The sequence below is a fragment of the Hemibagrus wyckioides genome, linkage group LG20 (genome assembly GCF_019097595.1).
Source record: "Hemibagrus wyckioides isolate EC202008001 linkage group LG20, SWU_Hwy_1.0, whole genome shotgun sequence".
NCBI lineage: Eukaryota > Metazoa > Chordata > Actinopteri > Siluriformes > Bagridae > Hemibagrus > Hemibagrus wyckioides.
In genome coordinates, this window is record NC_080729.1 from 1656454 (window position 1) to 1670080 (window position 13627).

The following is a 13627-nucleotide window of genomic DNA, read 5'->3' on the forward strand; positions in this document are numbered from 1 at the left end:
AGGTGCGGCGTTATCCCTCCGCCTCGGGTTATTTTCTGATTTCCGGACGCTTCTTTTGGCGCCGTTATCTTTTTGCATATTGCGCAATTCTCTATGAAGCCATGCCTAGTGCGGGACAATCGTCCTCATCGCCGCCGTGTTCGTGAGCAGCACCGCAGCAGATATTAAAGCGTGTTGTTCCTGCGCATGCTGCGAGACTGAGGGATTGATCAGGACGAGATTGCAAACACAGACTTTTCACAGTTGATTCATAAGTCATGGGAAAGTAATAAAAGGTGCCCAGTGAAGCATTTGAATCCAATTACCTTCTACAGAATGCTGCTGTAATCCAATTATAATTCTTCCAGTTCTCAGGAATTATAATAAGTTATTTTCGTAGCTTTTGACAACAGTGATTTATGTTGAATTGCATGCCCTTTGACCTGAAGATGAAAAATGCAGTGTGAGGTGAATAAATGTTGGAAATGTGAAGGAAAATGGGACAGTGGGATTAACGGGAAGAGGACTGAGCTGTGTTTAAAGCGATAAACAAGCTCTATATTTCACAAGTAGTGTGATCATGTGACCAAAACTTATAAACTCAAAACCAATGAGTTAAATATGGAAATCAACAAAGAGTTATAATGTGAGGATTTTTCATATTTTTGACTCCACCCTCTTCCAATCAAACAAACATTTATTCTCAGTCACGAGGTGATTGGAAAAGGGAAAAGCGTGAAGTAGATTCACTGCAAAAACCATGCTAACAAGCCGTGTTTACTGCTAATGAGCTGTTACTGTCAAGCAAGACATGCCCCCAGGGGCGGGGCCTATCTGTGCTAGCGTTAGACAGACAGTACAAGACCAATACATGATGAATCTTTGTTTCTAGCTTGTAGTGTGTTATGTTGCTGTTGTCCTTCAGGAAGAGGAACAAGAAGCTCTGAAACACTGAGGTCAGTTTCAGGGGCACGTACCTGAGGAATATTGATCAGGACAAACCAGTATACAAACCCAGATCCTTCTAGTTGTGAGTTGATTCATCACATCATAAACCTCTTGCTGAAAAAGAACAAACCTACAAATCGAGTTTGATTTATTTATCCGCAATCATGGACTTTATTAAGCAATATAAAATATACACCAGGGAAAATAGTTTCCTTTGCTGGTCCTTGTTTTAGTATTTTCTTATTTTTTCTCCAAAAAAAACAAAAAACAAAAAACAAAAAAAAAAAAACAAGAGTCAAAATAATCCCACAAAAAATTTGGACCGGAAAAAAATACCCAAAGAAGTAAAAACGGAACAGCCTTCTGTGCAGGATCATCTGAACACCGATGAGAAAACAACGAAGGAGACGATATCAGGGTTTTAAACGCACGGCGAGTCGCATTAGAGCGTGTGCAGGCCGCTTCTCTCCTGGAAAAGTGTCGCGAGTGAGTGAACATCAGGCCACGAGGCGTCCAGGTCCAGAGTGTTGGGTTCATACGGAGGATCGGGAAGGTCCAGAGAGCTGATGGAGCCGGACGGAGAGCCCTGGCCTTCGTACGCATACGTCTGCAGTGAGTCGTACGGCGGCCCGCTCGTGTCCTGATCCGCCTCCACTACCTTTAGCTGAAGCACTTCCTGGATGTCCTGAGCGGGCGGCAGCAGGGACGGACTCAGCGTCTCTACCCCTACGGCTCCATACGGCTCGCACTGCGCCTCCTCCTTCCTCCTTTTACGCTTTTTGCGAGCCTCCGACGCGGCCTCGGGGTTCCTCAGAGCCGCCATGTCGAAGGCCTCTGTGTCTTCCTCGCCGCCACCTTCGTCGTCGTACGTCACCACGTTCTCCCTGATGTCCTCCTCCGAAATTATCAGCGTCTCTTTTTTGCTCTTCTTGCTCCGCAGGGTGACGAACAACACCACGATGGCTGAAAGAAACAAAACGACAAAGCCTGTGAAGCCAAACAAAATGGAGGACATGAAACTAGTTCAACAATGAAACACTGAAATTCACATTAGCCTTAAATCTCTTACTGCGAACAAGAATACCAGATACTATTCGCAAATGATGCTACATAGCTTTAAAGAAGTAACAGGAACAAACTTCTGAGGCTAGCTACAGCGAATTCTAGCAAGTAGCATGCCAAAATGTGGCTTGTTGATGTCAGTGTGATGTGGAGAATGCTAACACTGCTAAAAATGAAATCTACCATGAATATGGATTATGTAAGTGCTAGTTAGTGGATATTGATCTGATTTGTCATTAGCATAGAGTAACTGACAACCAAGTCCAGTGTAAATAAGAAAAAATATGTTAGCTAATAATCTGTATTATAGAAGTTCATGCTAATCAGGAGTTAGTTGATTGCTGTAACATGTTTAGCATTTATTAAACAAACAACAGTACAAGCTCTAGCATCAGTGTATGCTAATCCTCTGTGTTACCCAGCAGGATGAGGACGCAGAGCAGGATGGCGATGAGAGCTCCTGTGCTGAGGCCGGCGGAGGAGAAGAAGGCTTGGGGTCGGCAGGTGGGCGATCGGAGGCCGCGTTGACACGGACACACGCGCAGTGTGAGGGTGGTGGTGCTGCTGAGCGCCGGTTCTCCTCCGTCCCACACCACCACGGCCAGCTGATAGAGCTCCTGATCGGCCCGACTGAAGCCCCAGCGCCGGGCCATGATACTCGCACTGCTGTCTGTTAGAGACACAGCAGATGTCAGGGATGAATATGAGGGCCGAGTGTTCTAAACCCATACAAAAACACTCGCTAAAGTAGCTTTCCAATGCTAGATTAGCTTTCACTGGCCAAGTAACTAAGATACGAAGAAACTATCTGACCAGGAATACAGTTCTGGATGTAAATATCAACATCACAAAGACTTCTGATTGGTCAAAATAATTCTTGCCTTACATTAACCCAAGATAAGCCCCACCCACTTTATAATAAAAAGGCAGTAGTGTTAGTGAAGGGCTTGTAAACGTCACCGAGTCTCTGGTAAAGAAATAAACAGACATTTTGTCCTTCAACTGTGGTTTTCCCTCAATCTTCCATCTTCCTTCACCTGTCTGTATTCTCCCTCTCTCTCTCTCTCTCTCTCTCTCTCACACACACATTCTAATTTTTCCCCTCTCTTTGTCTTAAGCCCCACAGTGTATGTGTGATCACGATCATCTCCTCTGCGATGTTGATTCTGGTCTCTAAGGAGCAGATCCACAGCAGGTGATGGAGCGAGGGATGTAGTGAGGGAGGGATGTAGTGAAGGAGGGATGTAGTGAGGGAGGGATGTGGTGAGGGAGGGCACATCTCCACTTCAGGGTGCCGTCTGTCTTCTTCTGCATGCCAACTACAGTGTGCAAACAAACACAGCTGGAGTGCTCTACCTCCTCCACCTCTTCTTTATCATGCAGAACTTTTCTCTTCACAGATCAGAATCATGTGCCATGTTCACAAACACGATTCACATAAACGCCATGAAAGTGAGGATGGCTCACATGCAGAAACACTTTTTGTTATAAAAAAAACAGAGAAGCAGAAGCACACCTCCTGCAATAAGACTGACAGACACAGAGGCCACGCCTCCTACACTAAGACTGACAGACACACAGGCAATGCCTCCTTCACTAAGACTGGCAGGCACACAGGCCACGCCTCCTACATTAAGACTGACAGACACACAGGCAATGCCTCCTTCACTAAGACTGGAAGGCACACAGGCCACGCCTCCTACATTAAGACTGACAGACACACAGGCCACGCCTCCTACACTAAGACTGACAGGCACACAAGCTACGCCTCTGACACTAACTGACACTAACACTGACAGACACACAGGCCACGCCTCCTACACTAAGACTGACAGGCACACAAGCTACGCCTCTGACACTAACTGACACTAACACTGACAGACACACAGGCCACGCCTCCTACACTAAGACTGACAGGCACACAAGCTACGCCTCTGACACTAACTGACACTAACACTGACAGACACACAGGCCACGCCTCCTACACTAAGACTGACAGGCACACAAGCTACGCCTCTGACACTAACTGACACTAACACTGACAGACACACAGGCCACGCCTCCTACACTAAGACTGACAGGCACACAAGCTACGCCTCTGACACTAACTGACACTAACACTGACAGACACACAGGCCACGCCTCTTTCACTAAAACTGACAGGCACACAGGCCATGCCTCTTTCACTAAAACTGACAGGCACACAGGCCACGCCTCTTTCACTAAGACTGAGAGGCACACAGGCCACGCCTCTTTCACTAAGACTGAGAGGCACACAGGCCACGCCTCTTTCACTAAGACTGACAGGCACACAGGCCATGCCTCTTTCACTAAGACTGACAGCCACAGAGGCCACACTTCCTTCACTAAGACTGACAGATACAGGTTGTAGGTTTTGTAGAATGACAGGCCGGTTTCAGTAAAGGGGGTGTGGCCTTTGTGTTTTTTTCAGTATCAGTGAATTAGGCTTCCTCATTTCAATTCAGAGTTAAGCCAATTTAAACAGCCACCATTTTCTCCAAATCAGAAGAGTGATTAATTCTTCCTGAGGGAACTGCAATCTAATTTGTTTCACTGCTGCTCATGCCTGGCACTGGGAGCATCTGGTCACATGACCCTGTTCAAGTGAAACCCATGAAGCCCTTTGAATGAGAAGAAAAACCTCTTCAACATCACATGTAGAGTTCAGGCCACACCTCCTTAACACTGATTTACTGGACTAGCCACACCTCCTTAACACTGATTTACTGGACTAGCCACACCTCTTTAACACTGATTTACTGGATAAGCCACACCTCCTTAACACTGATTTACTGGATAAGCCACACCTCCTTAACACTGATTTACTGGATAAGCCACACCTCCTTAACACTGATTTACTGGATAAGCCACACCTCCTTAACACTGATTTACAGATGGATAAGCCACACCTCTTTAACACTGATTTTTTTGGATAAGCCACACCTCCTTAACACAGATTTACAGATGGATAAGCCACACCTCCTCAACACTGATTTACAGATGTATTGGACATTCTTTTACTATGATTGACACAGAGGCCACACCTCCTACACTGACACTCACAGATGTACAGGACCACCTGTGATATTTTTTTCCATGTGGACATTACTTAGTTGCAGCTGGAGAAACAGAAATGCCGAAACAAACCAGAGTAAAGCTCTAAAATCTCCGACAGCAGCACTCTGAGCTCTCCGAGTCTCTCAGCGTCTGTTTCTTATCTCCCTGATTGCTTCGTTAAACCCTCACAGCCCTCTTCAGGCCTCCTCCACCACTATTCCCTCGTTCCCTCTTTCTCTCAAACCTCTAAAGGAGCAGTCTGCTTTCTGCACATGAATCATTTTAGCCTGACCATCTCCAAAAAACACAGCAACACCATCAGGGAGCCGGTTTCCAGGGCAACACCACCACTGGCCTCTTGATATGAGAAGAGCGTGGTTTGATGAGGGAACGAGCGAAGATCTATGTGACAACACACAATGTTAAATATGTTTGTCTTGAGGCGCTCGTGCTTTACTCAGAGCAAACGTGGGATTCGGCACTCACGAGGTGAATTTCATTAGTGAGGATAGAGCATGGAGGCTGCTCTGGATCTCATCTGATGAGGTGAGAGAATCTCACATTCTTTCTTCTTCACTAATACACGTCTACGTGTTCTGATGTTTCAGTTTTAGATAGTAAACAATGTCCTATAAGGAATGTCACATTAGCACAGTGGGTATAGGTCCCGGGTTTGAACTGGGATTGTAGTCTCAGCAGAGTTCTTCTTCATATCTTCTACCTGTTTCCATGTGGGTTTCCTCCAGGTTCTCTAGTCTCTTTCTGCTACATTCCAGTAGCTGGTCAAAGCTAAGCTAAACTGGACCAAGGTGTGAATGTAAAGGCAGGGTGCTTTGAGACAGACTGCTGTCTCATACTGAGGAAAAATATAACATTTGAATGTAAACACTAGGTTTCACCCACTGATCTTCCCAGTGAAAGGAGTTTTTGTAGCTCTTTATGGGTCTACCCCAAAAATTTATGGTAATTGATGGTTTGCTGCAAAAGCGCATAGCACTAAGCACTATTAAACAAACTGCAAGCGTTATCAGATAGCCCAATGTGCATTTCTTCATGTGGTGTAACAAAAAACGTTCCTCCTACAGCCAGGAGATCACAAGCCATCATGGTTTGGAACAAATGGTGCATTATTGCTCTCTGGATGTGTGGCATGACATACTCTCACTGCCCTGTCAATCAAAGACACACTAGCCAATCACAGCTATCTGTGAGCTCATGAATGTGGAAAAGGGCAGACGGCACTTTGCCCTGAGGGAGATACAAGGGCTAGATGGATTTAAATGTCTGGGAGCCGTCACCTTGCCTGATTAGGGACGTTTGTATGATAGAGCAGAACTGGCTGGTGGTTAGGAATTAACATAATGGGAAGGGAAGTTCTTGGTATTGACCCTGCACAACCTTTGAACCTCTTAGAGAATGAGTAGACTGACCACAGCTCTGCGCAGTGAACTCTGAGATTTCTGGGTTTCGTACCTTCATTATCCTTGACGGTGAAGTTTGGGTTGGTTGGACCGTTCGCTGGCAGGGCGAAGGAAAAGCGTCCATTGGCGAAGTTGTCCCTGTCCGTAGCCCTGATGGTCTGGATGACCTGCGGAGACACAGAGCAGAAGCAAACGACTGAAATAACCCTCAAACACACATCCATGTAATTGCAGAGACTGAAGGCATGCCCTGTCTCTTTCTTCTCCATCTAATCCAGCAATCTCTTCATGCTCACTCAGCTTCCCTCGGCTTCCTTCTGCTCGGATTAAAGCTCGCTCGGCGCAGCGTGGCACCCGGATCGCAGGAAGCAGATGCATGCCATGATGTTTTGTCAGCTTGTTAACCTAATTGGCTTCCTGACGCAGGTCATGCCTGAGACGGACCAATTATTGCAGTTCACCTGTGGGCGTGGGGAGAGCTTCGTCTGCCACGAGCTGGAAGGATGAGACGTGTTCGCACCGACTCAATCACACACTGACTTTCGCTTCCTGCTTCTAATAAGGGCTCCAGGTTGTGACGGCATCTTCTCTCGCTCGTTACTCGCTGCTGTCACCGCTTCAAGAGACACAGCGCTCTGGTTTTGTTTCTCTTGTCATGTAGTACGTCGCGCTTGGCACGCAGCCAAAATAGACTGAAATGTATTGAAAAGAAAATTCTGACAGCTTTTACATTTGGAGGTGAACCTCAGTGTACGTCGTAGATGTTATACACAGAGGAAACAACATCCACTGGATTTGTAGCATATCAACAATCCGGTAACAACCGGAGATATTTTGTCTACATTGTCGGAGGCGTTTTCAGGGTTTTTTAATACGCCTTGTTTTTGTTTAAGTTTGTGTTACTGCTATGGAGAGGGGCCAATTAAAACAAGCTTTATTCAAAAGACTTTTGCAGTTCTTCTAAAAACGATCTCAAAGATAAACATTTCTACTACAGGCTGTAAAACCATAAATAAGGTAAATATCATAACTGTTTTTAATTGATAACATTTTTAAAACTAATCATGAACATTAGATCACATTGCTGTTGGACGCTGTTCTGGACTCTGATTGGTCAGATGGTGTTCTGTAGCAGAGCAGCTCTGACTGTAGCACAGCTGCACATCACAGGTTTATATGAATATTCATGAGCTTGTTATAACAAGTTATCGTTTCCATAGCAACAGCTCATTCACGTGTACAGTGTTTGCTCCACTTTATAAACAGATATAAAGAATGTGTATGTTGACTTAATGACACTGCAGTGGTAACTACCTCACGCCACATCACATCACCACACTGTCGATTAATTTCCTGTAACAGGGTGACCCTGAGCGTTTTATTTCGTCTTTGACCATTGATTATCCTCATGAATGAGGAATGAGTTTGTCCGAATAAAAAGCAGCTCGGTCATAAAGTGTCCTACACACCGGACCTCGGTTCAGCTCATGCTCCTGTTTTGTGATCATCATTCAATAGGAAAAAATGATCTGATGGTCCGATAGTCAGGAGCACGGCAGTGATGCAGAGCTGACCGTCTCTGCTCAGCTGCACACGGTCCTGAATCGCAAAGTGTGATGATTAGCATTTCCCGAGCCTCGGTGTGGACCATATCGGCTCCTGAACACCGGATACGCTGAATTATTTATGGGTTCAATAGGCTTCGGAAGTCTGCAGAGCCACAGATAAATCCAAGCCTGATGGTGTCAGACATATAAAGGGACACTGTGTGTGTGTGTGTGTGTGTTTATAAGTTCACACAGAGAAGCAGAATTAAAGACAGATGAGGTATAGAGTGGTTTTGAGCAGTTTAAAGAGATGGGAGCAGAAAAAAAAGAGTGTGAAGAGAAATACGAGAGCGTGACAGGGTGAGATGAGCGAGAGAGAGAGAGAGAGAGAGTGAAAGAGAGAGGGAGAGAGAGAGAGAGAGAGATTTAGACACTCAGAGAATAGATGAAGGATGAAAGTGTGACAAGGAGAAAGAGTATTGGAGAGTCGAGTGAAAAGAAAAGGAAGAAAGAAATTTCAGGAGTGATAAACCGACCTGGCCTGCTTTGGTACTCTCACACACGATGATGTCACTGTCGCTCTGGACGTATGGCGTGTTGTCGTTTATGTCCAGGACTTGGACTGTAACAGGGACAGAGCTCACCAACCTGGGATTGTCTGAAACAAACACACACACACACACACCCACACACACACAGTGAGAGAAATCTTATTTTTCATGATCGTTTTGATCATGCTGAATTCTCAGAGCTGATTGGTCAGATGATCCGTTTGTCAGTATTTCAGCTAAATAGCAGTTAGCTTATGACAGCTAGCTAACACTCACCAGAAAGATTTAAACATCTAGAAATATAATTTAAAAATTCTCACAAATCCTGTCAAGTTAGCTCATGATACTGGCTAGCTTAAAGATCACTAACTGGCTAATATTTTTAGTTAAATCATTATGCTAGCAAGCTGACTGATCCTAAATGCTAGCATTTACCCTTTAAATCCATCAGTATACAAATAAAAGCTTACAAAATTCCTGTCAGATTATCTAGTGGTCTGTCGAACATTAGTAGTTAGCTCCTGTCAGCTAGTTAGCATTAGCAGCTATCTTAAGTTGGCAAGCTGGTTACTTTAGCATTTTAGCTCAATGAGCTAGGCTTGTTTCTAGCTTGTCTTATTTTTTGGCAGATAGATTCGTTTTCTACTTTTAAGCATTTTCATTTAGAAAGAAACTAAAAATTTCTGCCAACAGAATGAGCTGAAAACATCAAAAGCAGGCTGACTGATCTGCTGTTTGATTTAGAATAATCTCATAATGAGAAATAGGAGATACATTTAACCATTTTCAAGATATTTTGCAGCATAATAATGACATTAGCGCACCTTCACACCTGAACTAATCCTGTCTCAATAGGGCTAAATTCCGAACGCTTCTAAAAACTCCTCAGATCTCTGTCAGGATGATTTTTGTCAAAACCTGACAGCTTGTTGTGTAGCGGGAACTGAGTCTGGATTTATTTAGCACATATGATGATGATGATGATGTCGGTGTTTAAAGGAATGGATTTCAGACGGAGATCACAGTTCATCAGTTCCACTCCAGCTCAGTCTGTCTATCTTATCCTGCAGGACCTATTTTAAACTCTCCGGAGCTTTCTTTACAAAATCAGCCGAGTGCAAACAAACAGAGCCGTGAGGAGAAGCGCAGACTCGCGTACAGCGGCGGCGGCTGTGCGAATGTAAATCACATGAATATTTCAGCAAGGCTGCTAAGATTATTTTCGCATTTTTAGCTGTCTATCTGCACAAGGGGATAACTGATGGCACTGAAACGCTGCCAGATGCTGAAAAGCAGCGGGGAAAAAAAAAATCGATATTATTGGTGGTTCGAATCAGACAATGACTCGATCGATCTGATCAGGTGACGTACCACTCAGAGAAAAGGAATGAAAGAAGATAAGAGCTGGTGAAAGAAAGAATGAAAAGAAATCAATCAACCCATCCACTTTCATCATGGCATCACATTACCTATGGCAACAGCATCAATCCCACAATGCACCACTCCCCCAGTGAGTAATCTGCTCCGGTCAATAACAGTTACAGCTTCCCTGCAGCTCCCGGCACTGGCAGACGAATGTGCCTGAACAAAACCCTGATAATATTCGCTGATAAGACTCTTTGCTAAGCTAAGCTCCGCCCACTTGGATACTGTTGCTAGGTTCGAGAGACTTTTGAGAAGTTGAGGATGTAAGTGATGAGTTCTTAATATTAAAGGGAAAAAACGTACAGAGAGTTTGCTACAGATACTGTCCATAGTAATGAGTGCTGGCCTTTGTGGGCGTGTCTTTGAGGTGTATTGAGGGGTGTGGCTTACTGTATATGGGCCTGTCTGAGCAAAGTATTCTGTCACAGTAGATTCCTTTAATCATCTAGACATGCTAACAGTGAATTATAGCAATTAGCTATCTATCTATCCAGCTAATGCTGGCAATTACCTCAAGAAGCAGTTAGCTCATGTTAGCTAGTTATTTTTTAAAAATAATAACAAATAATAATACAAAAGTAAAGAAATGTATTAAAATTAATTAATTAAAAAAATAAAGAAAATATAAAATATTCACTCAAATATTTTGTCAGATTAGCTAATTAGAGCTGGCAAATGTAATTGTTTACCTAGCTGGCTAATGTACGCTGGCTAATATACGTTATACAGGCCTAGCTGGCTAATGTATGCTGGCTAATATACGTTATACAGGCCTAGCTGGCAAATGGGTAACACTAGCATCAACAATTATGAACATTTATTAATGTTATTCTAAAAATCTGGTCAGAATTCCTGGGTTAGAAGTTTTTAAATAGCTACCAAACATTAACACATATTAGCTAGCTAGTCAACACTTGCAGTTTGCTAAGTTTGCATTTATAGTGTATATCATGAACAAAAAATCCTGTATTTATGTTAGCTCATGATAGTTACCTTGTGAATGTTAGATAATGTTATTTAGCTGAGCTAATGGTTAATAAAAGATTTTAAAAAATCCTGTTAACTGACGTTCTCAAGGTGGTTAATGCTAACAGTGAATCAAACAGCAAAGCGGGCCGAATTTGAATAAATGCTAGTGACTTCCTTCTTCCTGCTTCCATATAGGAACGTCACACTTCATTCAAAGACATGCCAGTATATGGTATTAATAGCATGATTTCTCAAATTAGCTCTTGTTTCTCTCAGAAATGGCTACGTTTCCAAATACAGAATTAAATGCACGCCCACTAATGAAGTTCTTTTTCTTCACTCACACACGCCCGTGTTCCCAAATGTGGTCTTAAAGTCACACTTTAGTGGCTTTGTGGAGATAATGGACCAGCAGTGTCATTACTTACCAACCTCTGCAGCACTGACAGTGATGTTGTGCCAAGCCACGCCCTCTCGATCCAGACTCGTCGTGGTTTTAATGAGCCCGCTGTTCTCATCGATGCTGAAAAGTGTCTTGCCGTCTGCACTCTCGTTGATGGAGTACCTGCGGATCAGAACTCCGCGTTATATGAAGATGCGTGGCTAATTCATCTGTGCTTTTCTGAGTAAACATAATGATATCTCATTAAGTGTTAGTAAAGTTGCTGAGATTGCAGAATATTTAAGTATTTAAATGAGCTGTGCTGAATAAGCGAGCGGAGCTAATGCGCTGAATCCGCCTCACGCTCGGGAGTCGATTCCCACGTGAATATCCAGCAGGTCCAGTTCCAGAGCTCCCATGGGAAAAGAAGTGTGTTCAAAACTACCAAAAACTGCAAGTCAGGGCATTTAGCATCTTGCTAAAAATACTTCAAGGTATTGAAAAGTTAAAAGTAAAGTGTAAGGAAAGTAATCAACGATGAGGGCGGTACCGTTAACTCCGCTTCATCACACCGCAGCGTAGCTAAAGCAGTTACACTGAGACAAATAAAACCATTACATTACTTATTGTGTTGTTATCATGCTAAACGTTAGGAAGCTAATCTCCCATCCTCTCTTATATATTTCTGGTCAAGTGTTTTCCTCCTTCTCTTTGTGTTTACTCCAGATTCAGGTAAAGCTCATTCCCCATGCGATACTTCACAGAGTACGACCGCTTAAGCTTGACAGCGGAGCCTGATTCGGCTCACAAGGGGCCTCGCTAATTAGCTAGCAATTTGGACACATGGGGAAAATACTAAACAGTGCACGGAGCTGCATGCTTGATATGCTCTGCTCTAAACATTTGACAAAACACAGAGGAAGTGGAAGTGACAACATCACAACATCGACATCACAGTGTCACCTGTCACCATCTAAATTACGTAAAAAGAATCCCACAGACGTGGACGTCACGCGTCACAGCGGACGATTTTCTTAATTTGTTCTCTCAGGAAGTCACCTGATTTTTCCCCTGGCGTTGTCAGGGTCTTGAGCCGTCACAATGCCGACGTCTGTTCCGACCGGCATGTTCTCGTACACATCCATGATGTAATAATCCATAGGAAAAATCGGCGCTTCGTCTACATCCCCAATGATTATCTTCAGTGTGGTGGTGTCCTTGAAGGGGCCGAGGTGCGAGAAACGTGGGTCCAGGTGAGTATTGGCTCCCTCGATGCTTAAAGAGTAAGCCTTTTTGGTCTCGTAGTCCAGATTCTGTACGGAGATAAATACAGAAGATTACTGGAGTTCATTACTTTCCTCTAACAGCACATCCTGAGCAGTGTTTTATTCCTCCTGAAATGTTCACCGTATCAACACATATCAACACACATATTTTTTGTCCCTGTGAATGAGCTGTTACCAAAGAAATGATAACATGATAGAAGGAGCTAATGAATGCAAACCTCTGATTTGAAGCTTCACTACTGTCACCACCTTCGGACCAATCAGACTCCAGAATCCAACATTTTATATTTTAATGTGAATTAATGACTTTTCAGTATTGATTAAGATCTTCAGACCTTTCTCAGAGAGATGACCCCCTCTCTCATGTCGCTGTCGGTAGAGATGGAGAACATGGCCGCCCCGTCCTCGTTGGTGATCTTGTACTCCATCTCTGCATTGATTCCGAGGTCTTCATCGTTGGCTTTGATTTTTCCCACAGCTTTCCCAACCTGAGCAGACTCGGGGACATACAGCTGGTAGTTTTCTGGAGCAGATAACAGGTGTTTGATGAAACAGAACTTTGTACTTGCTTTAAATTATGACTGCATTACATTAACTTCTCTACATGAGCAGCACTGACTGGCTTAAAAAAAAGTGTCACACACTTTGAGGAAACCTGGGTGGATTGTCGTTGACGTCCGTGAGCGTGATGTTGACGGTGGTGGACCCTGAAAGACCCCCCACTGAACCGGCCATGTCTTTGGCTTGAATGATGATGGAGTACATTTCTCTGGTTTCTCTGTCCATGTTGGCCAGTGCTGTCCTAATGACACCTACAACCAAGAAACAGCGTTTGATTATGGGACGGTCAGAACGGTGCACAAAATTGTGACAGGTCAAGATGTGGGAACCATCTAAATCTGATGACAAATATACAAAATATATGTGATGGGAGATGGTTCAGCTTTAGTTTAGTTGGTTTAGTTTAGGGTTAGTCAGG

At 43.9% G+C, this 13627-nt stretch overlaps 1 protein-coding gene across 2 annotated transcripts in view; it reads right to left on the minus strand.

Moving 5' to 3' along the window:
- Positions 1-1069: 1069 nt before the first annotated feature.
- cdh18a (cadherin 18, type 2a) overlaps positions 1070-13627 on the minus strand; it is a 110957-nt gene continuing 98399 nt past the window's right edge. For both annotated transcript variants that reach the window (XM_058417857.1, XM_058417856.1), the window contains exons 5-12: positions 13293-13460; positions 12984-13171; positions 12422-12675; positions 11409-11545; positions 8572-8693; positions 6541-6655; positions 2408-2659; positions 1070-1890 (exon numbers count right to left, since the gene is read on the minus strand). In XM_058417857.1, the coding sequence (XP_058273840.1) occupies positions 1370-1890; positions 2408-2659; positions 6541-6655; positions 8572-8693; positions 11409-11545; positions 12422-12675; positions 12984-13171; positions 13293-13460 (1757 nt within the window). In that variant the 3' untranslated portion in view covers positions 1070-1369. The remainder of the gene's footprint in view (positions 1891-2407; positions 2660-6540; positions 6656-8571; positions 8694-11408; positions 11546-12421; positions 12676-12983; positions 13172-13292; positions 13461-13627) is intronic.